The 23,582-nt window shown below is 47.8% G+C and overlaps 1 protein-coding gene across 6 annotated transcripts in view; it reads left to right on the forward strand.

Moving 5' to 3' along the window:
* The window catches only part of cacna1sa (calcium channel, voltage-dependent, L type, alpha 1S subunit, a), a 722,633-nt gene that overhangs the window by 426,898 nt on the left and 272,153 nt on the right, over nucleotides 1-23,582 (forward strand). For all 6 annotated transcript variants that reach the window (XR_010977454.1, XM_068056917.1, XM_068056913.1 and 3 more), the window contains 3 exons: nucleotides 14,770-14,902; nucleotides 15,207-15,336; nucleotides 15,497-15,556. Coding sequence is in view for 5 of the 6 variants with exons in the window: in XM_068056917.1 (XP_067913018.1) it covers nucleotides 14,770-14,902; nucleotides 15,207-15,336; nucleotides 15,497-15,556 (323 nt within the window). In the remaining variant the exon portion in view is untranslated. The remainder of the gene's footprint in view (nucleotides 1-14,769; nucleotides 14,903-15,206; nucleotides 15,337-15,496; nucleotides 15,557-23,582) is intronic.

Genomic DNA, 23,582 nt, shown 5'->3' on the forward strand with positions numbered 1-23,582 from the left:
TGTCCCCTACCCACTCAGTCCCACAACTGCCCCCCCTACTCACTCAGTCCCACAACTGTCCCCTACCCACTCAGTCCCACAACTGTCCCTGTACTCACTCAGTCCCACAACTGTCCCCTACCCACTCAGTCCCACAACTGCCCCCCCTACCCACTCAGTCCCACAACTGCCCCCCCGACTCACTCAGTCCCACAACTGTCCCCTACCCACTCAGTCCACAACTGCCCCCTACCCACTCAGTCCCACAACTGTCCCCTACCCACTCAGTCCCACAACTGCCCCCTACCCACTCAGTCCCACAACTGCCCCCCTACCCACTCAGTCCCACAACTGCCCCCCTACCCACTCAGTCCCACAACTGTCCCCCTACCCACTCTGTCCCACAACTGTCCCCCTACTCACTCAATCCCACAACTGTCCCCTACTCACTCAGTCCCACAACTGCCCCCCTACCCACTCTGTCCCACAACTGCCCCCCTACCCACTCAGTCCCACAACTGCCCCCCTACCCACTCATTCCCACAACTGTCCCCTACCCACTCATTCCCACAACTGTCCCCTACCCACTCAGTCCCACAACTGTCCCCCTACTCACTCAGTCCCACAACTGTCCCCCTACTCACTCAGTCCCACAACTGCCCCCCTACCCACTCAATCCCACAACTGTCCCCTACTCACTCAGTCCCACAACTGCCCCCCTACCCACTCTGTCCCACAACTGCCCCCCTACCCACTCTGTCCCACAACTGCCCCCCTACCCACTCAGTCCCACAACTGTCCCCTACCCACTCATTCCCACAACTGTCCCCCTACCCACTCAGTCCCACAACTGTCCCCCTACTCACTCAGTCCCACAACTGTCCCCCTACTCACTCAGTCCTACAACTGCCCCCCTACCCACTCAGTCCCAAAACTGCCCCCCCACCCACTCAGTCCCACAACTACCCCCCACCCACTCAGTCCCACAACTGCCCCCCTACCCGCTCAGTCCCACAACGGCCCCCGACCCACTCAGTCCCACAACTGCTCCCCCTACCCACTCAGTCCCACAACTGCCCCCCCTTACCCACTCAGTTCCACAACTGCTCCCCCTTACCCACTCAGTCCCACAACTGCCCCCCTTACGCACTGACTCCCACAACTACCCCCAACCCACTCAGTCCCACAACTGTCCCCCTACTCACTCAGTCCTACAACTGCCCCCCCACCCACTCAGTCCCAAAACTGCCCCCCCACCCACTCAGTCCCACAACGGCCCCCGACCCACTCAGTCCCACAACTGCTCCCCCTACCCACTCAGTCCCACAACTGCCCCCCCTTACCCACTCAGTTCCACAACTGCTCCCCCTTACCCACTCAGTCCCACAACTGCCCCCCTTACCCACTGACTCCCACAACTACCCCCATCCCACTCAGTTCCACAACTGCCCCCCTACCCACTCAGTCCCACAGCCTACTGTTCCCCCCCCCCACCTACTGAGTTCCTCAGTCCTATAGCATAGACATTCCCCCAGTCTCATGGCCTAGACCTAACATCCAGTCCTGTGCCTAGAATATAAGACATAGCAACAGGAGTAAAGCATTTGGCCCTTCGAGCTTTCTCTGCCATTCAATAAAATCAGCTTGATCTGTGGCCTCAACTCCCCTTCCCCTCCCACTCTCTATATCGCATGATTCCCTGAGGGACCAAAAATCAGTTTACCCCAGCCTTAAATATATTCAGTGATGGAGCACCCATAACCCTCTGGGGTAGAGAATTCCAAAGATTCACAACCCTCTGAGAGAAGTAATTTCTCTTCATCTCACTCTGAAATGATCAACCCATTGTCCTGAGATTGTCCCTGTGTTCTAGATTCCCCAGCCAGCGGAAACAATCTCTCAGTATTTACCCTGTCAAGCCCCTTTGGAATCTTCTATGTTTCAATGAGATCACCTCTCATTCTTCTAAATTCCAGAGAATATAATCCCAATTTAGTCAGCCTCTCATCATAGAACAATCCTCTCATTCCAGGGACCAATTCGTGAACTTTGGCAGTACCGTCTCTAAGGCAAGTATATCCTTCCTTACATATGGAGACCAGAATTGTGCACAGTATTGCAGGTGTGGTCTCCCCAAGCCCCGTATAATTGTAGCAAGACTTCCTTATTCTTGTGCTCCAACCCCCTTGCAATACAGGCCAATATATCGTTTGCCTTCCTAATTACTTGCTGTACCTGCATGCGAACTTTCCATGTTCCTTGTGCGAGTACACCGACGTCCCTCTGAACATCAACATTTACAAGTTTCACGCTTCTTAAAAGACATTCTGCTTTTCTACTCTTACTATCAGAGTGAATAACCTCACACATCCCCACTTAAACTCCATCTTCCACCTTGTTGCCCACTCACTTAACCTGTCTATATCTGTTTGCAGCCTCCCTGTGTCCTCCTCACAGCTTGCATTCCCATCTAGTTTTGTATCATCATCAAACTTTGATACATTGCTATCAGTCGTTTTGTCGAAGTCACTGATACAGACTGTAAATAGCTGAGGCCCCAGCACTGATCCTTGTGGCAATCCACTAGTTACCGTCTGTCAACTTGAAAATGCCCATTTACCCTACTCTTGCTTCCTGTCTGTTAGCCAATCCTCTATCCATGCTATTACCCCAACTCCATGAGCCCTTATCTTATGTATTAAACTTTTGTGTGGCACCTTATCGATTGTCTTTTGGAAATCCAGATATACTACATCTACTGGTTCCCCTTTATCTACCCTAATAGTTACATTCTCAAAAAGCTGTAACAAATTTTTCAAACACAATTTCCCTTTCATAAAACCATGTTGACTTTATCTGATCATACTATGATTTTCTAAATGCATTGTTAAGACTTCCTTAATAATAAATTCCAGCACTTTCCCGACGACTGATGTCAGGTTAACTGACCTGCACTTCCCTGTTTTCTCTCTTCCTCTCTTGAATAGCGGTGTTACATTTACTAACTTCCAATCCACTGGGAGTATTCTAGAATATAAGGAATTGTGGAAAATCATAACCAGTGCATCCACTATCTCTGCAGCTACCTCTTTTTGCCCTCCTAATTTCCTTCTTAAGTGTCGTCCTACATCCCCTATACTCCTCGAGGGACTTGATTGATCTCAGCTGCCTATACCTGACATATGCCTCCTTCTTTGTCCTGACCAGACCCTCAATATCCCTCGTCAAGCAAGGTTCCCTAAACTTGCCAGCCTTGCCCTTTCATTTAACAGGAACATGCTGGCCCTGAACTCTTCCTATCTCACTTTTAAAAGTCTCCCACTTGCCAGACGTCTCTTTACTTGTCAACAGCCTCTCCCATTCAACTTTTGAGAGTTCCTAGCTGATGCCATTGAAATTAGCCTTCCCCCAATTTAGGACTTCAATCTGAGGATCAGTTCTATCCTTTTCCCTAACTATCTTGAAGCTAATAGAGTTATAGTCACTGGTCCCAAAGTGCTCCCCCACTGACAATTCAACCACCTGCCCAGCCTCATTTCCTAAGAGGAGGTCGAGTGTAGCCCTTTCTGTAGTAGGGCCATCCACAGAATCACAGAATAATCACAGAATAATACAGTGCAGAAGAGGCCCTTCAGCCCATCGAGTCTGCACCGATGCATTAAAGCACCTGACCTGTCTACCTAATCCCATTTGCCAGCACTTGGCCCTTAGCCTTGAATGTTATGACGTGCCAAGTGCTCATCCAGGTACTTTTTAAAGGATGTGAGGCAACCCGCCTCTACCACCCTCCCAGGCAGGGCATTCCAGACTGTCAGCGCCCTCTGGGTAAAAAAGTTCTTCCTCAAATCCCCCTTAAACCTCCCGCCTCTCACCTTAAACTTGTGACCCCTCGTAACTGACCCTTCAACTAAGGGGAACAGCTGCTCCCTATCCACCCTGTCCATGCCCCTCATAATCTTGTACACCTCGATCAGGTCACCCCTCAAGTCTTCTCTGCTCCAGTGAAAACAACCCAAGCCTATCAACCTCTCTTCATAGCTTAAATGTTCCATCCCAGGCAAAATCCTGATGAATCGCCTCTGCACCCCCTCCAATGCAATCACATCCTTCTGATAATGTGGCAACCCGAATTGCACACAGTACTCCAGCTGTGGCCTTACCAAAGTTCTGTACAACTCCAACATGACCTCCCTGCTTTTGTAATCTATGCCTCGATTGATAAAGGCAAGTTCCCATATGCCTTTTTCACCACCCTATTAACCTGCCCTTCTGCCTTCAGAGATCTATGGACAAACACGCCAAGGTCCCTTTGTTCCTCGGAACTTCCCAGTGTCAGGCCATTCATTGAATACTTCCGTGTCTCATTACTCCTTCCAAAGTGTATCACCTCACACTTTTCAGTGTTAAATTCCATCTGCCACTTTTCTGCCCATTTGACCATCCCGTCTATATCTTCCTGTAACACAAGACACTCAACCTCACTGTTAATCACTCGGCCAATCTTTGTGTCATCCGCGAACTTACTGATCCTACCCACCACATAGTCATCTATGTCGTTTATATAAATGACAAACAACAGGGGACCCAGCACAGATCCCTGTGGTACGCCACTGGACACTGGCTTCCAGTCACTAAAACAGCCGTCTGTCATCACTCTCTGTCTCCTACAGCTAAGCCAATTTTGAATCCACCTTCAGGTTATCTTGTATCCCATGTGCAATTGCTTTCTTGATAAGTCTCCCATGTGGGACCTTGTCAAAGGCTTTGCTGAAATCCATGTAAACTACATCAACTGCACTACCCTCATCTACACACCTGGTCACATGCTCAAAAAATTCAATCAAATTTGTGAGGCATGACCTCCCTCTGACAAAGCCATGCTGACTATTCCTAATCAAATTTTGCCTCTCCAAGTGGTGATAGATTCTCTCCTTCAGAATTTTCTCCAATAGTTTCCCTACCACTGACGTGAGACTCACTGGTCTGTAGTTTCCTGGCTTATCTCGTCACCCTTTCTTAAATTGTGGGACCACATTAGCTGTTCTCCAGTCCTCTGGCACCTCCCCCGTGGCCAAAGAGGAATTAAAAATTAGGGTCAGAGCCCCTGCAATCTCCACCCTCGCGTCCCACAGCATCCTGGGACACAAATTGTCCGGACCTGGAGATTTGTCCACTTTTAAGCCAGCCAAAACCTCCAATACCTTGTCACTCCCTATGACAATTTGCTCAAAAAGCTCACAGTCTCTCTCTCTAAGTTCCATATCTACATCCTCTTTCTCTTGGGTGAAGACAGATGTGAAGCATTCGTTCAACACCCTACCAATGTCCTCTGGCTCCACCCACCAATTCCCCCTTGGTCCCTAATGGGTCCTACTCTTTCCCTGGTTATCCTCTTCCCATTGATGTACTTATAGAATATCTGGGATTTTCCTTACTTTTACCAGCCAGAGCTTTCTCATATCCCCTCTTTGCTCTCCTAATTGCTTTCTTAAGCTCCATTCTACACTTTCTGTACTCCACTAATGCTTCTGTTGATTTGCTGTCCTTGTATTTGTTAAAAGCCTCTCTTTTCCTTCTCGTTGTATCCTGAATGTTTCTGGTCATCCATGGTTCTCCGGGCTTGTTGCTCCTACCTATTACCCGAGAGGGAACATGTTGGGCCTGTACCCTCCCCATTTCCTTTTTGAATGCCCCCCACTGCTCTTCTGTAGATTTCCCGACAAGTAACTCTTTCCAGTCTACCTTGGCCAGATCCTGCCTTATTTTACTAAAATTCGCTCTCCCCCAATCCAAAACCTTTTTTTGCAACTTGTCTATTTCTTTCTCCATAACAAGCTTAAATTGTTGTGGTCACTATCACCAAAATGTTCCCCCACCAACACATCAACCACCTGTCCACATATTATTTCAGAAAACTATCAAAGAACAAGGAACAGTACAGCACAGGAACAGGCCATTCGGCCCTCCAAGCCTGCACCAATCTTGATGCCTGCCTAAACTAAAACCTTCTGCACTTTCAGGGACCGTATCCCTCTATTCCCTTCCTATTCATGTATTTGTCAATATGTCTCTTAAACGTCGCTATCGTATCTGCTTCCACCACCTCCCCCTGGCAGCAAGTTGCAGGCACTCACCACCCTCTGTGTAAAGAACTTGCCTCGCACATTCCCTCTAAACTTTGCCCCTCGCACCTTAAACCTATGTCCCCTAGTAACTTGGGGACCCCCAGTATGTCCCCTAGTATCCTGGACACACTTAACAAATTCTTCAAATTTAACAAATTCATTATAAAGCTCTTTTAAACAATATTCTCCTTAATTTCCTGAGTTTTTGTTTGATGGGATGTATTTTTGTTGGACATTTTGAATTGTTTCTTTAATGTTTCCCACTGTCTATTTACTGCCATATTTTTCAGTCAATTTACAAGCTCCAATTATTTCTTGCTTAATTCTCTGTCCAATGGTATAACTACTTTTAAGGGGACCTATTTGACAGAGTGTGGCATTAGGATGCCAGAGCCAAATTGAAGTCAATAGGAATCAGGGGAAACCTCTCTGCTGGTTGGTGCCATACCTGGCACAAAGGAAGATGGTTGTGGTTGTTGGAGGCCAATCATCTCAGCCCTAGCACATCGCTGCAGAAGTTCCTCAGGGAACAAAGAACAGTACAGCACAGGAACAGGCCATTCGGCCCTCCAAGCCTGCGCCGATCTTGATGCCTGTCTAAACTAAAACCTGCTGCACTTCCAGTGTCCGTATCCCTCTATTCCCATCCTATTCATGTATTTGTCAAGATGTCTCTTAAACGTCGCTATCGTACCTGCTTCCATCACCTCCCCTGGCAGCACATTCCAGGCGCTCACCACCCTCTGTGTAAAGAACTTGCCTCGCACATTCCCTCTAAATTTGCCCCTCGCACCGTAAACCTATGTCCCCTAGTAACTGACTCTTCCACCCTGGGAAAAAGCTTCTCACACAATTTCTGTCCATGCCACTCATAACTTTATAAACCTCTATCATGTCGCCCCTCCACCTCCGTCGTTCCAGTGAAAACAATCCGAGTTTATCCAACCTCTCCTCATAGCTAATACCCTCCAGACCAGGCAACATCCTGGTAAACCTCCTCTGTACCCTCTCTCGAGGTAGTGCCTTAGGCCCAACCATCTTCAGCTGCTTCATCAATGACATTCCTTCAATCATAAGGACAGAAGAAGTTATGATTGTACTATGTTCAGTATCCTTTGCAACTCCTCAGATACTGAAGTAGTCCGTGTCCATATGTAGCAAAACCTGGACAACATTCAGGCTTGGGCTGATAAGTGGCAAGTAACATTTGCGCCACACAAGTGCCAGGCAATGATGATCTCCAACAAGAGAGAATCTAACCATCTCCCCTTGACATTCAATGGCATTACCATTGCTGAATATCCCACTATCAACATCCTGAGGGTTACTATTGACCAGAAACGGAACCGGACCAGCCACATAAATTCTGTGGCTACAAACTCAGGTCAGAGGCTGGGATGTGTAACCGGCCTCCTGACTCCTGAATGCCTGTCCACCATCTACAAGGCACAAGTCAGGAGTGTGATGGAATACTCTTCAGTTGCTTAGATGAATGCAGCTCCAAAAACACTCAAGAAGCTCGATACCATCCAGGACAAAGCAGTCCGCTTGATTGGCACACCATTCACCACCTTAAACATTCACCTCCCTCCACCATTGATACACAATGGCAGCAGTGTGTACCATCTACAAGATGCACAACAACAACTCACGCACCTCCTTCGACAGCACCTTCCAAACCTGCAACCTCTTCTGCCTAGAAGGACAAGGGCAGCAGACGCATAGGAACACCATCATCTGCAAGTTCCCCTCCAAGCTACACACCATCCTGACTTGGAAGTATATCACCGCGCCTTCACTGTCACTGTATCAAAATCCAGGAACACCCTTCCTAACAGCACTGTTAATGTACCCGCACCAGATGGACTGCAACGGTTCAAGAAGGCAACTCACCACCATCTTCTCAAGGGAAATTCGGAATGGGCAACAAATGCTGGCCTTGCCAGCGATGCCCACATCCCTTGAAATGAATATGGAAAAAAACTTCTCCCACCAATGTTTTCTGACTCTTGCTATAATCTCCACCCATACTGATTCTATTTCCTGATTTTCTGAGCCATGATCCTTTCTCACTCGTGCCTTTTGTCATCCTTTACGATCAGAGATACTCCTCCTCATTTTCATTCTGTCTGTCTTTTCGAAATGTTGTATAGCCTGGAATATTTATTTTAAACCTTGGTCACTGTATATCTCTGTAATGGCGATTAGATCAAACAGTTTATCTCTATTTATTCCCTCCTATTGCAGAAGCTTTGTGCATCCAGATAAAGAGGCTTTAATTTTTTTAACTACTGTTCTTTGCATGGACCTTATTTGCTGATGCGCTATTACTGTTAAACTCTCTGTCCCTTCCTGTCCCACTCTGCTTGCCTTTACCCAAATCGCTACATTCTTCTATTGCCTCGACTTTTCTCTTTGGATTTGTAGATCTCTAAATTTCTGAATCTCCCCTCACCTAATCCCTCCCCCTCATTTTAGATTAATGCCCCATCGATGACCCTAGAGATACGATTCACCAGGACACTGATGCCAGCCTGATTTAAGTGGAGCCCATGCCAAAGGAACAGCTAGCTCCCTCTTTCCCAAGTAATCATAACAGTGGCCTACACCCTTCCCCCAGTCCCACAACCTGGACCCTTCCCCCAGTCTCGTGGCCTAGAACCTTCCCCCAGTCCCACAACCTGGACCCTTCCATCAGTCCCGTGGCCTAGAACCTTCCCCCAGTCCCACAACCTGGACCCTTCCATCAGTCCCGTGGCCTAGAACCTTCCCCCAGTCCCACAACCTGGACCCTTCCCCCAGTCTCGTGGCCTAGAACCTTCCCCCAGTCCCACAACCTGGACCCTTCCACCAGTCCCGTGGCCTAGAACCTTCCCCCAGTCCCACAACCTGGACCCTTCCACCAGTCCCGTGGCCTAGAACCTTCTCCCAGTCCCATAACCTGAACCCTTCCACCAGTCCCGTGGCCTAGAACCTTCCCCCAGTCACACAACCTGGACCCTTCTCCCGGTCCCATGGCCTTGAAGCTTCCACCAGTCCCAGGGCCTAGAATCTTCCCCCAGACCCATGGCCTAGAACCTTCTCCCAGATCCATGGCCTAGAACCTTCCCCCAGTCCCACAACCTGGACCCTACCCCCGGTCCCATGGCCTAGAACCTTCCACCAGGCCCATGGCCTAGAACCTTCCCCCAGACCCATGGCCTAGAACCTTCCATCAGTCCTGTGGCCTCGACCCTTCCCCTGGTCCCGTGGCCCAGAACCTTCCCCTAGTCCCACCACCTGGACACTTCCCCCAGTCCCGTGGACTAGAACCTTCCCCTAGTCCTGTGGCCCAGAACCTTCCCCTAGTCCCGCCACCATGACCCTTCCCCCAATCTCATGGCCTAGACTCTTCCCCCAATCTCATGGCCTAGACTCTTCCCCCAGTTACATGGCCTAGAACCTTCCCCCAGTCCCACCACCTGGGCCCTTCCCCCAGTCCCACCACCTGGGCCCTTCCCCCAGTCCCGTGGCCTAGACCCTTCCCCCAGTCCCGTGGCCTAGACTCTTCCCCCAGTCCCGTGGCCTAGAATCTTCCCCCAGTCCCACAACCTGGAACCTTCCCCCGATCCCACGGCCTAGACCCTTCCCCCAGTCCTGTGGCCCAGAACCTTCCCCTAGTCCCACCACCTGGACCCTTCCCGAAGTCTCGTGGCCTAGACGCTTCCCCCAGTCCCGTGGCCCAGAACCTTCCCCTAGTCCCACCACCTGGACCCTTCCCGAAGTCTCGTGGCCTAGACGCTTCCCCCAGTCCCGTGGCCCAGAACCTTCCCGTAGTCCCATCACTTGGACCCTTCCCCCAGTCCCGTGGCCCAGACCCTTCCCCCAGTCCCGTGGCCCAGAACCTTCCCCTAGTCCCACCACCTGGACCCTTCCCCAAGTCTCGTGACCTAGAACCTTCCCCCAGTCCCGTGGGCTGGAACCTTCCCTCAGTCACACAACCTGGACCCTTCCCCCAGTCCCGTGGCCTAGACCCTTCCCCCAGTCCCGTGGCCTAGACCCTTCCCCCAGTCCCGTGGCCTAGACCCTTCCCCCAGTCCCGTGGCCTAGACCCTTCCCCCAGTCCCGTGGCCTAGACTCTTCCCCCAGTCCCGTGGCCTAGAATCTTCCCCCAGTCCCACAACCTGGAACCTTCCCCCGATCCCACGGCCTAGACCCTTCCCCCAGTCCCGTGGCCCAGAACCTTCCCCTAGTCCCACCACCTGGACCCTTCCCGAAGTCTCGTGGCCTAGACCCTTCCCCCAGTCCCGTGGCCCAGAACCATCCCCTAGTCCCACCACCTGGACCCTTCCCCCAGTCCCGTGGCCCAGAACCTTCCCCCAGTCCCACCACCTGGGCCCTTCCCCCAGTCCCGTGGCCTAGACCCTTCCCCCAGTCCCGTGGCCTAGACCCTTCCCCCAGTCCCGTGGCCTAGACTCTTCCCCCAGTCCCTTGGCCTAGAATCTTCCCCCAGTCCCACTACCTGGACCCTTCCCGAAGTCTCGTGGCCCAGAACCTTCCCCTAGTCCCGCCACCATGACCCTTCACCCAACTCATGGCCTAGACCCTTCCCCCAGTTCCATGGCCCAGAACCTTCCCCTAGTCCCACCACCTGGACCCTTCCCCCAGTCCCATGGCCTAGAACCTTCCCCTAGTCCCGCCACCATGACCCTTCCCCCAATCTCATGGCCTAGACCCTTCCCAGTTCCATGACCTAGAACCTTCCCCCAGCCCTACCACCTGGGCCCTTCCCCCAGTCCCGTGGCCTAGACCCTTCCCCCAGTCCCGTGGCCTAGACCCTTCCCCCAGTCCCGTGGCCTAGACCCTTCCCCCAGTCCCGTGGCCTAGACTCTTTCCCCCAGTCCCGTGGCCTAGAATCTTCCCCAGTCCCACAACCTGGAACCTTCCCCCGATCCCACGGCCTAGACCCTTCCCCCAGTCCCGTGGCCCAGAACCTTCCCCTAGTCCCACCACCTGGACCCTTCCCCCAGTCCCGTGTCCCAGAACCTTCCCCTAGTCCCATCACCTGGACCCTTCCCCAAGTCTCGTGGCCCGGACCCTTCCCCAAGTCTCGTGGCCCAGACCCTTCCCCCAGTCCCGTGGCCCAGAACCTTCCCCTAGTCCCACCACCTGGACCCTTCCCCAAGTCTCGTGACCTACAGCCTTCCCCCAGTTCCGTGGGCTGGAACCTTCCCTCAGTCCCACAACCTGGACCCTTCCCCCAGTCTCATGGCCTAGAACCTTCCCCCAGTCCCGTGGCCTAGACCCTTTCCCCAGTCCCGTGGCCTAGAATCTTCCCCCAGTCCCACCACCTGGACCCTTCCCCCCGTCCCGTGGCCTAGAATCTTCCCCCAGTCCCACTACCTGGACCATTCCCCCAGGCTCATGGACTCGAACCTTCCCCCAGTCCCGTGGCCTAGAACCTTCCCCCAGACCCACCCCTGGACCCTTCCCCCAGTCTCATGTACTAGAACCTTCCCCCAGTCCCGTGGCCTAGATCCTTCCCCCAGTCCCATAACCTGGACCCTTCCCCCGGTGCCATGGCCTAGAATCTTCCCCCAGTCCAACAACCTGGACCCTTCCCCCGGTCCCATGGCCTAGACCCTTCCCCAGTCCCGTGGCCTAGACCATTCCCCCAGTCCCGTGGCCCAGAACCTTCCCCTAGTCCCGCCACCATGACCCTTCCCCCTGTCCTGTGGCCTAGAACCTTCCCCCAGTCCCATGGCCTGGACCCTCCCCCAGTCCTATGACCTGGACCCTTCCCTCAGTCCCATGGCCTCGACCCTTCCCTCAATCCTCTGGCCTAGACCCGTTCCCCAGACCCCACCTGGACTCTTCCCCTAGTCCCGTGGCCTAGACTCTTCCTCCATTCCCTGCCTGGACCCTTCCCCCAGTCCAATGGCCTAGATTCTTATCCCAGCCCTGTGACCTCGTGCTCCTTCCCCATGTCCCACAGCCTAGCCCCTTCTCCCTGCCCCATGGACATCCCCTCCCCCTTGAATTGTGAGCAGTGCCACTGATGGGTCACTAGTATATATTGAGGTCTTGAGTATAATATCTGTTCCAAGTGGGCTATACCCCAAAAGTGATTGTTGCAACTTTCTGGAACATATATATTGATGAGAAGAAATGAACAGCCACTGTTATCGGAGTGGTAGAAACCCTGTGTGTTAGCCTCGGTGGAAAATATGGTACGGTCAACAGCCTCGACAGCTGCTGAGATGGGTATCCGAACATCAGGAGACCAAGAGGGTTGGCTATTCCAGGGAAATGTTATTGGAGGGATTCCAAACATAGAAATGGCGTTTATGGGTATTTTAATGATTGCACGGTGGATTATCTGTTTTCTTCATGTGATATTATGTTACTAAATATATCTCAATCACTCTACCCCCAAGTTACTGACAAAACATGACAGCCATTAAAAATGTAGAACATATTTTGAATGATTTGATTGGCTCTCCTTGCTTGTCGTTTATTGGTGGTCATTTGTTGCTTCTTGACTTGTAGTTTTTATTCCAACTTCCTACTTGCTGATAACCTGTCTGCAGCCTTTGACGCGTTGACCACATCCTCCTCCTCCAACATCTCTCCACTGTCGTCCAGCTGGGTGGGACTGCGCTCACCCGCTTCCATTCTTATGTATCTAATCATAGCCAGAGAATTACCATCAATGGCTTCTCTTCCTGCCCCTGCACCGTTACCTCTGGTGTCCCCCAAGGATCTATCCTTGGCCCCCTCCTGTTTCTCATCTACATGCTGCACCTTGGAGACATCATCCGAAAACACAGCGTTAGTTTTCACCCAGCTCTACCTCACCACCACCTTGCTCGACTCCTGCACTGTTGCTAAATTATCAGACTGCTTATCCATATCCAGTACTGGATCAGCATAAATGTCCTCCAAGTAAATATTGGGAAGACTGAAGCCATTGTTTTCAGTACCCTTGCAAACTCAGTTCCCTAGCTACTGGCTCCATTCCCTTCCCTGACAATAGTCTGAAACTAAACCAGTCTGTTCACCACCAGGTGTCACATTTAACCCCGTGATGAGCTTCCGATCATATCCGTGCCATCAGTAAGACTGCCTATTTCAACCTCACCCGACTTCACTCCTGCCTTGACATATCTGCTGCTGAACCCCTCATTCATGCCTTTGTTACCTCTAGACTATTAGAACACATTCCCGGATGGCCTCCCACATTCTACCCCCTGTAAACTTGAGGTCATCCAAACAAACTCTGCTGTGAGTGCCCGAACTTGCACCAAGTCCCATTCACCCATCACTCCTGTGCTCACTGACTTACATTGGCTCCCGGTCAAGCAATGTCTTGATTTTAAAATTCTCATCTTGTTTTCAAATCCCTCCATGGCCTCACCACCACACCCCACCCCCACCCCCCCCCACCACCCCGTCCCCCCCTCGCCATCCCTGTAATGTCCTCCAGCCCCAAAACCCTCCAAGATATCTGTGCTACTCTAATTCTGGCCTCTTGAACATCTCTGATTTTAATTGCTCTGCCATTGGTGGCTGCACCTTCAGTTGCCTAGACGCCAAGCTCTAAAATACCCTCAGCCTCTCTACCTCACTTTCCTTCTTCAAGACACTCCTTAAAACCTACCTTTTTGACCAAGCTTTTGGTCACAGAGTCATAGAGTCGTACAGCATAGAAACAGGCCCTTTGGCCCACCGCATCCATGCCGACCATAATGCCTATCTATACTAATCCCACCTGCCTGCATTGATTCCATATCCCTCTATGCCTTTCTCATTCAAGTACCTGTCCAGATGCCTCTTAAATGTCGCTACTGTTCCTGCCTCCACCACCTCCTCTGGCAGCTCATTCCAGATACCCACTATTCTTTGTGTGAAAAATGTACCCCTTTGATCCCCTTTAAACCTCCTCCCTCTCACCTTAAATCTATGCCCTCCAGTTTTAGTCACCCCTACCATGGGGTAATCTAATAATAATCTAATCTAACCTAATATCTCCTTATGTGGCTGAATGACATATTTTGTTTTATATTGCTCCTGTCAAGCTCCTCGTGGTGTTTTATTATGTTAAAGGTGCTATATTATAAAGGTTCGTATTGCTGGAGCCCCGATCACCCATTGTAACTAGTACCCCTGTAATGAGTATGACATTTGAGCCAATCAGACACAAGTGTAACTGACACTGTGTATTTCAGAAAGTGTGACCCTGGAATATGACAGCCACGTACTGGATTCAAGGATCCTCTAAGCATTTAGAGATTGCGGAAGGACTTCAGTCTTAAATATGTTATTTAGAACATTAACGAGGCTTGGGGGTGGGGGCTTAAGGTTGATAAAGAACTGAAGGATTCTAACATTGCCTGAAATCAGGAGTGATACGAATGTGATGAATTTATATTCGCATACTGGAGTAACTATCACCAATTGAAGCAAAATGTTTCCACCCTTGGTTGAACTCCTGATAAACCCAACACTCAAGGTTTGTGTGTGTCTTTATAAGAGCCTCCCGTGCTGCTCCCCAGCCCCTGTCATCAGCAGCAATAACCTGTGTTGTCTTGCTGCGTGTGTGATCTAGTTGGGAGGAGGACGTTGTTGGGCAGGATGATTGAGTGTTTGGTTCACTTCACCACCACCTTTTCTGTGCTTTCTTCAGGTGACGATGAGGAAGAGGAGCCCGAGGTCCCCCTCAGCCCCCGCCCTCGGCCGCTTGCTGAGCTGCAGTTGAAAGAGAAGGCAGTTCCCATGCCCAACGCCAGCTCCTTCTTCATCTTCAGCCCAACCAACAAGTAGGTACCCAACCAGGATGGAGAAATGGGGTGGTGCATATAGCCCTGGCATGTGCCCTGGCATCTTTTACATCCTCTTGAGAGGGCTGGTGGAGCCTCAGAAACCCAGCCCTGTAACAGTAAGTGGTTGTGATGCAGAACAACAGCGTGGCCCTTGTTCCATTTCACATCTTCAAGGTGAAAAGCTACAACCACCTTCCTTTTTGTTGTACTGCAGTTGCTCTACCCCATCACAGGAACAACCCCTCAGGTACCACAGACCTGCTCCTTGTTCACAGATTGACCTTTATTCTGTCTCTTCTAGATTACGCAAGCTGTGCCACAGAACCATCAATGCCACCACCTTCACAAACTTCATCCTTCTCTTCATTCTGCTGAGTAGTATCTCACTGGCCGCAGAGGACCCCATTCGAGCAGATTCCTTCCGCAACCAGGTGAGAGTCTTGCTCTCCATGAGGAGCTATCCTTGTTTCTGGTACACTGCCATTGTACAAGGACATTGTGCTTTCTACCTTTTATTTTCCACATTTTCACATTTCTTGACCAATTGCCTGAATAATCCTCCAAAAGTTCCTCTTTGCATTTGCTTTTCAGATCCTTGCCTATTTTGACATTGCTTTTACTGCTATCTTCACCATGGAGATCATTCTGAAGGTAATGCTTTATGTAATGCATTATCTCTCTCTGTGTCTGTCCCCCTCTGTGTCTGTCCCTATCTCACTATCTACTGTTCTCATACTATTCTATATCAATCTATCTATATCTTTCTATTTATCTCTGTCCATCTATCTCTATCTATCTCTCTACCTATTATTCGATAGCTATCATCCACCTGTATCTTTCTATTGAACTAATTAAAATATTTTGACGAATGGGCAATCCTGTTCCTTCCAAGTGAACTATCAGTCTCAAACTTCTATTACAATTTGTAAGAAAGGATTAAGAATCAAAGGCCGTCATTTGGAATATATACAGAAACTCTCCGGGAACAGAAAATCCAGTCAGGTAGTCTGCAACCTATGAGCTGGCCTTAAAAATAGGTAAAAGTATTGTTCTGACCTTTAGCCTGAATAGCAAATAAACTCAGAATGACCTGTCCCAGCATTTACTTGGATGTTGTTACAAAAGGGACACTCAGCAACATTTGAACAGCATGAGCAAAGTGATGGAAGATCCAGGAGATGCAAAACCATCATAAAATGCTGCATATTAATGAGCTGCAGCCTGACACTAACAATTTACAAAGTTTCCGATCTAAACAATGAATAAATACTGATCTGGATACCAATTTTCAAAGTTCTATGCTTAAACAACAATTCAACTCTGAATGACGTGAGATTTTGTCCGTTTAACAATTAGATTTGATGTGGCACGCTCTGATGTCACTGGTCTTCAGGCGCAGATGCACCGTCGCTGAGCCCCTGTGATATTTTGCGCGGGGGCTCATTTAAGTGGAGGGGCGGAGCATCTGCCCCGATGACATCGAGGGGGCAGATGCTCCGCCCCCGGCAACGGTGTCTGGCACCACCGCCATTTTATTTATTTATTTAGAGATACAGCACTGAAACAGGCCCTTCGGCCCACCGAGTCTGTGTCGACCAACAACCACCCATTTATACTAATCCTACATTAACCCCATATTCCCTGTTACATCCCCACCATTCTCCTACCACCTACCTACACGAGGGGCAATTTACAATGGCCAATTTACCCATCAACCTGCAAGTCTTTGGCGGTGGGAGGAAACCGGAGCACCGGGCGAAAACCCACACGATCACAGGGAGAACTTGCAAACTCCCCACAGGCAGTACCCAGAATTGAACCCGGATCACTGGAGCTGTGAGGCTGTGGTGCTAACCACTGCGCCACTGTGCCGCCCCTTTGTGTAAATTTAAATGTTTAAAGGTCCCAACGCACAAATATTTGAAATAAAATTTTATTCAAACTCTGCATCCCCTCTCCCACCCCACCCCCCCATGAGTTCTCAATAATTAAAATTACCGATAGCCCGGAAAAAGAACTTTAACCCCCCCACCCCCACCTTCAGAACATTTGACCCTTAACCCCTTCCCACCATCCCCACAACTTATTAGAGTGGTTTTCCCTGCTCCTGCACCCCTCCCTACCTGAAGATTTTACTGTCCCCCCACCTCGCCACCTGTGTCAGGCCTTGGAACTCCGAATGGATTTCCGAAGCTGGGGGACTTCCAGCCAGCAGCCATAATATCAGCGTGGGACAGCCGCCGGGACAAGGTTAGTTCATATGCATCTTTTTACCTTCATTTTAGTGTTGAAAAGAAGGCCCCGCTGCCAAGCGGCGGGAGGTTGTGGGGGGGAGCAGATCGAGGCCTCGCTGCCGCCAGTAAAATGCAGCCGAGCCTTCTCAGCATCGGGGGTTGTGGTGGGCCTTTCCTGGGAAGAATTTTCCGGGCCTCCCCACCACGACCCCCGACACCTCATAAAACTCAGCCCAATGGCTGTAAAGAGCCTGAGTACCACTTGACCATCAAAATATGACACAAAGTCTGACATGGTGTCTCACTGCTGTACCCAGTAAACAGCTTCTCATTAACCTTGGACCAGCAATGCCATAGAATGGCGACACCAGTAAAGGAGGACCAAGAAACTGATAAAGAAAGGGTGGGGAGAATATGAATGTACACCAGCAAAAAACATAAAAACAGGCTGTAAAAGCTTCTATAGGTATGTAAAAAGGAAACGTTTGGCTAAGACAAACGTGGGTCCATTACAGGCAGAGTCAGGAGAATTTATAATGGAGAATAGAGAAATGGCAGAGAAGCTAAATAATTACTTTGTGTCAGTTTTCACTGAGGAAGATACAAGGAATCTCAGAATTAGAGATCCAACGGTTAGGGAGAATGAGTAATTGAAGGAAATTAGTATTAGTAAGAAGGTTGTATTGGAGAAATTAATGGGGCTGAAGGTTGATAAGTTCCCAGGACCTGATATTCTACATCCCAGAGTGTTGAAAGAGGTAGCTATGGAGATAGTGGATGCATTGGTGATCATCTTCCAAAATTCTATAGATTCTGGAGTGGTTCCTGCAGATTGGAAGGTAGCAAATGCCATCCCACTATTTAAGAAGGGAGGGAGAGAGAAAGCAGGGAATTACAGACTTGTTAGCCTTACATCAGTAGCAGGGAAAATGCTAGAATCTATTCTAAAGGATGTGATAAATGGATACTTGTATAATAATGATCTGATTGGGCATAGTCAACATGGATTTATGAATGGGAAATCATGTTAGACGAACCTGTTGGAGTTTTTTGCGGATGTTACTAACAGAAATGATAAAGGGGAGTTGGTGGATGTGGTATACTTGGATTTTCAGAAGGCTTTTGATAAAGTCCCCCACAGGAGGTTGGTTAGCAAAATTAAAGCACATGGGATAGGAGATAATATACTGGCATGGATTAAGGATTGGTTAACAGGCAGAAAGCAGAGAGTAGGAATAAATGGGTCATTCTTGCTTTGGCAGGCTGTGACTAGTGGGGTACCACAGGGATCAGTACTTGGGCCCCAGCTGTGCACAATATATATCAATGATTTAGATGTGGGGACCAAATGTAATATTTCCAAGTTCGCAAATGACACAAAACTAGGTGAGAATGTGTGTTGTGAGTGAGATGCAAAGCAACTTCAAGGGGATTTGGTCAGACTTAGTGAGTGGGAAAGAACCTGGCAGATGGAATATAATGTAGAAAAATGTGAGGTTATCCACTTTGGTAGGAGGAATAGGTGTGCAGAGTATTTCTTAAATGGTAGGAGATTAGAAAGTGTAGATGTACAAAGGGACCTGGGTGTCCACATCATTAAGTCACTGAAAGCTAACACACAGGTGCAGCAAGCAATTAGGAAGGCTAATAGCATGTTAGTCTTTATCACAAGAGGATTTGAGTGCAGGAGTAGTGATAACAAAAAGAACAAAGAACAGTACAGCACAGGAACAGGCCATTTGGCCCTCCAAGCCTGCGCCGATCTTGATGCTTGTCTAAACTAAAACATTCTGCACTTCTGGGGTCCGTATCCCTCTATTCCCATCCTAGTCATGTATTTGTCAAGATGCCTCTTAAATGTGGCTATCGTACCTGCTTCCCCCACCTCCCCCGGCAGAAAGTTCCAGGCACTCGCCACCCTCTGTGTAAAAAAACTTGCCTTGCACATCCTTAGTGATGTCTTGCTTCAATTGTATAGAACCTTGGCTAGACCACACTTGGAGTACTGTGTGCAGTTCTGGTCCCCTTACCTTAGGAAGGATATTATTAACATAGAGGGAGTGCAACAAAGGTTCACCAGACTTGTTCCTGGGATGGTGGGACTGTCCTATGAAGGGAGATTGGGGAAACCGGGCCTGTATTCTCTAGAGTTTCGAAGAATGAGAGGTGATCTAATTGAAACCTACAAAATAATTAAAGGGATAGACAGGGTAGATGCAGTGAAGATGTTTCCCCTGGTTGGGGAGTCTAGAACCAGAGGGCACAATTTCAAAATAAGGGGGAAGCCACTCAGGACAGAGATGAGGAGAAATTTCTTTACTCAGAGGGTTGTGAATCTTTGGAATTCTCTACCCCAGAGGGCTGTGGAAGCTCAGTCATTGAGTATGTTTAGAGCAGATATTGACAGATTTCTAAATACAAATGACAAAAATGGATATGGGGATAGTGTGGGGAAAAAGGCATTGAAGTGGATGATCATCCATGATCATATTGAATGGCGGGGCAGGCTCAATGGGCTGAATGGCCTACTCCTGCTCCTATGTTCCTATACTAAAAAGGCTCTGGTTTTGGTCACACTTCCTATGTCACATATTGATATTGCATTATGTGCACATATTCTGTGACTGGTTTAAATCTTATGTTTTGTTAAATGCAATGTTGAAGCTCAAACTGTCAGCAATCTTAAAATTTACCAATAAAAAATCAGAAATGAAAGCAATCAATTTGCTCAAAATCTCTTTCCAAAAAAAAGTGGACTTTTTTTCATCCAACTCAAAACACTCAAATGCTGAAAATAAAGTTTCAACATAAACAAAGCCTACATATGATATATTTCATGACATTATTAAAATCATCCATAAAATACAATTAATATTCTTGCCTGAAGGTGTCAGCCTCTCCTAAAAGCCTGATGTTTGAGTTTACATTTTGCCCAGATCGCAATCTCCTTGAACTGAAGGAGAAAAATAATCACACCCTCCTCCGCCTGTATTCAGATTTGCCTCCACCTGTGTTCACACCCGCCTCCGCCTGTAGTCACACCCGCCTCCAACTGTATTCACACCCTTCGCTGCCTGTATTCACACCTGCCTCTGCCTGTATTCACACCTGCCTCTGCCTGTATTCACACCTGCCTCTGCCTGTATTCACACCTGCCTCTGCCTGTATTCACACCTGCCTCTGCCTGTATTCACACCTGCCTCTGCCTGTATTCACACCTGCCTCTGCCTGTATTCACACCTGCCTCTGCCTGTATTCACACCTGCCTCTGCCTGTATTCACACCTGCCTCTGCCTGTATTCACACCTGCCTCTGCCTGTATTCACACCTGCCTCCGCCTGTATTTATACCTGCCTCCACCTGTATTCACACCCACATTTGATACAGACTTCAGGAGGATGTAGCCAGTCTGCTGAAATAGTCAAGAATGAGGAGATAAGGGAGTAGCAGCATTAGGGAGACATAAAAAACATGTCTTAAGTATCGTCAGCAGATGGGAAGGACCTGATTGGTGAGTAGCTGTTGAGTACTTTTTTTATTCCAGATGAAATCAGTGGCAAGTTTTACATTTATTTCTGGTAATTTTAGGTAGTCTTGTAATAAATAGGGGCATTTATAATATTTGTCTAGTGTTTCAGTGCTTTGTGCAAGTCAGTGTGTAGACAAAGAAAAAAAAAACTTATAGCAAACTAAAAAGTAGTTCAAACTTTCATAAACAATCTAGAATAATATATGGCAGAGCAGATTTTGTATCTGGATCTGCATTATGGAGTTATGGACGGTGAGACTTTAATCTTGTAAGTAGCAGGAGGACTTGGGTAGAAGAGATAGTACAGATGATTGTTTTTTGAACTAAAAGTAACCATCAGAAATTATACTTTAGGTAGGGGGGAAAACTAAAAGATCTAAAGTAATCAAACGGGGAAAGAGAAGTAAAATATATGTGGGTAAATATCAGAACAGTAGTATTAATTATATATTTATTGTGTTTCATTGTATGCAGGCGGTGGACATTAACTGGGGATTCACTTGAGCCCTATAAATAGACACAGACCAAAACTGTGGAGTGGCTGAGTTAGGAGGTGTTTGCTTGTAATGCTTCACTCTAAATAAATGAAAGACTGAGTAAAGATTGTCTCCAGTACTATCCTTCACCAACTGATTTTCTAGATTAGAACAACTAGGACAGGTTAGCGTGTGTGGTCTAAATAAGCATGCTTTCTACAAAGACACAGAGTATAGGAAGCACAATAAATTAATTGCAGGCACAAATTCAACTTAGAGAGTGTGACACGTTAGCCATTACTGAGACATGACTGCAAGACGGTCAGGACTGGGAACTAAATGTATCAGGTTCTGAGGTCTACAGAAAAGGTAGGGGAAATGGTGGAGGGGGAGGAGTAGCTTTAGTGATTAAGGAAGAAATCACTTCAATGATCAGAGAGGATAGTATGAGAGGTAAGCAGACAGTGAAGTCTTTATGGGTAGAATGAAGCAAAAGAAAAAGATTTAAGATTGTAGCGGGAGTTGTGTACAGGGCCCGCTGAAAAGCGGTAGATTATATAAATGCAGAGATGAGACAAACATGTAGCGTAGGCAGTTTGGTTTGAATGGGGAATTTTAACTTTCATACAGATTGCGAATAGCATTTTAGCACATGCCAGAAAGGTAGTGAATTTCTTGAGTGTATTCAGAATAGTTTTCTGCAACAATATGTCCTAGAACCAACCAGGGGACAGACCATTTAGTAATGACCAGATTTAGTTAACAACTTAATGATTTTTGAACATTTATCTGATCATGATCAAAATATGATTGAGTTCGGTGTAGTGTTTGAAAGGGAGAAACCTGAAGCAGCTACTAAGATTCCAGATCTAAATAAGGCTGACCTCAATGGGATGAGACAGAGATTGTCCAGAGTAAACTGGACAAATCAGTTAATGGATAAAAGGTCAGATGCTCAAAAAAGGATTTAATGCGATACAGAATCAGTTTATACCCCTCAGGAGCAAGAACTCTACTTGCCAAAAAAGACAGTTATGGATGGCAAAAGAGGTAAGTGACAACTTAAAAGTAAAAGAAAAAGCATACAAAAATGCAAAAAAATAGCACAGATCCTGGAGAATGGGAAAATACAAAGCACAGCAAAGGTGACAAAATAGATAGTAAGAGTTACAAAACTGGAATACGAAAAGAAACTTGCAAAGGATATCGAAATCAACATAACTTTTACTATTATATTAGGAAAAAGAGGTTGGTCAGGAGCAAAGTGGTCCCCTTGAAAACTGATAATGTTGATGTTATCAATGAAAATGAGGAAATGTTGAATAATTATCTTAAATCAATATTTACAGTAGAGAAAGAGGTCTGAATGATGGACATCCCAAGGAAACTAAAACTGTATCAGGGACAGGGAGTCACTAAAACAAACTTAAGCAAAATAACAGTAATGAAGAAAATAATGAAGCTAAAGAGTGACAAATCCCTCGGGTTTTAAAGGAAGTAGGTGAGAATATTGCAGATGCCCTAAATATAATCTTCCAAAGTTCTCTTAATTCAGGAACTCTTCCTTTAGATTGGAAATTTGTGTGTGTCACTCTGCTATTTAAGAAAGGTGGGAGAGGCAAATCAGGGGATTATAGATCAGTTAGCCTTACATCTGTTGTCAGGAAACTACTAGCGTCTATAATTAAGGACCTGAACATGTTGAGGCTTTTCAGCTAATCAGCCAGCATGGATTTGTAAAGGGAAGATCATGCCTGGCAAACCTGCTTGAATTGTTTGAGGAGGTGACTAAATAGTGGACAGGGAAAGTCTCTGGATATTATTTATATGGACTTTCAGAAGACATTCGATAAAGTCCCTCATTAGAGACTGTTAGCTAAAGTTGAAGGCAAATTATTGACCTGTTTAGGAAATTGGCCGAGCAGCAGGAGACAGAGAGTCGGGATAATGGGCAGGTACTCCGATTAATAGGATGTGACTAATGATGCCCCGCAATGGGCCTCAGCTGTTCAGCATTTAGAAATTACTTTGATCTAACTTTCCCAGGTCCAAAGTGGATAATCTCACACTCCCTGACATTGAACCCCATCCATCTCAGTTTTGCCCACTCAATTAATCTAGCAATGCCGCTTTGCAACTTTCTACTCCATCTACACTACTTACTGTGCCACCTAAGTTGATGTCATCAACAAACTTGGATATGCAGTTCTCTATTTCTTTATCTAATTTATTTCTAAATATAGTCAAAAAGCTGAGCACCCAGTACAGATCCCTGGGGGCACCGTTACTCACATCTTGCCAATTTGAGTACATAAGCATTTACCCCTACTCTCTGTCTCCTACCTCCTAAGCAATTCCCTACCCAAGCCAATAGGTTGCCTACAGTTCCATACGTGCTCATTTCTATTAACAGTCTCTTGTGTGGAACCTTATTGAAT

Source organism: Heterodontus francisci, chromosome 25 (genome assembly GCF_036365525.1).
Source record: "Heterodontus francisci isolate sHetFra1 chromosome 25, sHetFra1.hap1, whole genome shotgun sequence".
NCBI lineage: Eukaryota > Metazoa > Chordata > Chondrichthyes > Heterodontiformes > Heterodontidae > Heterodontus > Heterodontus francisci.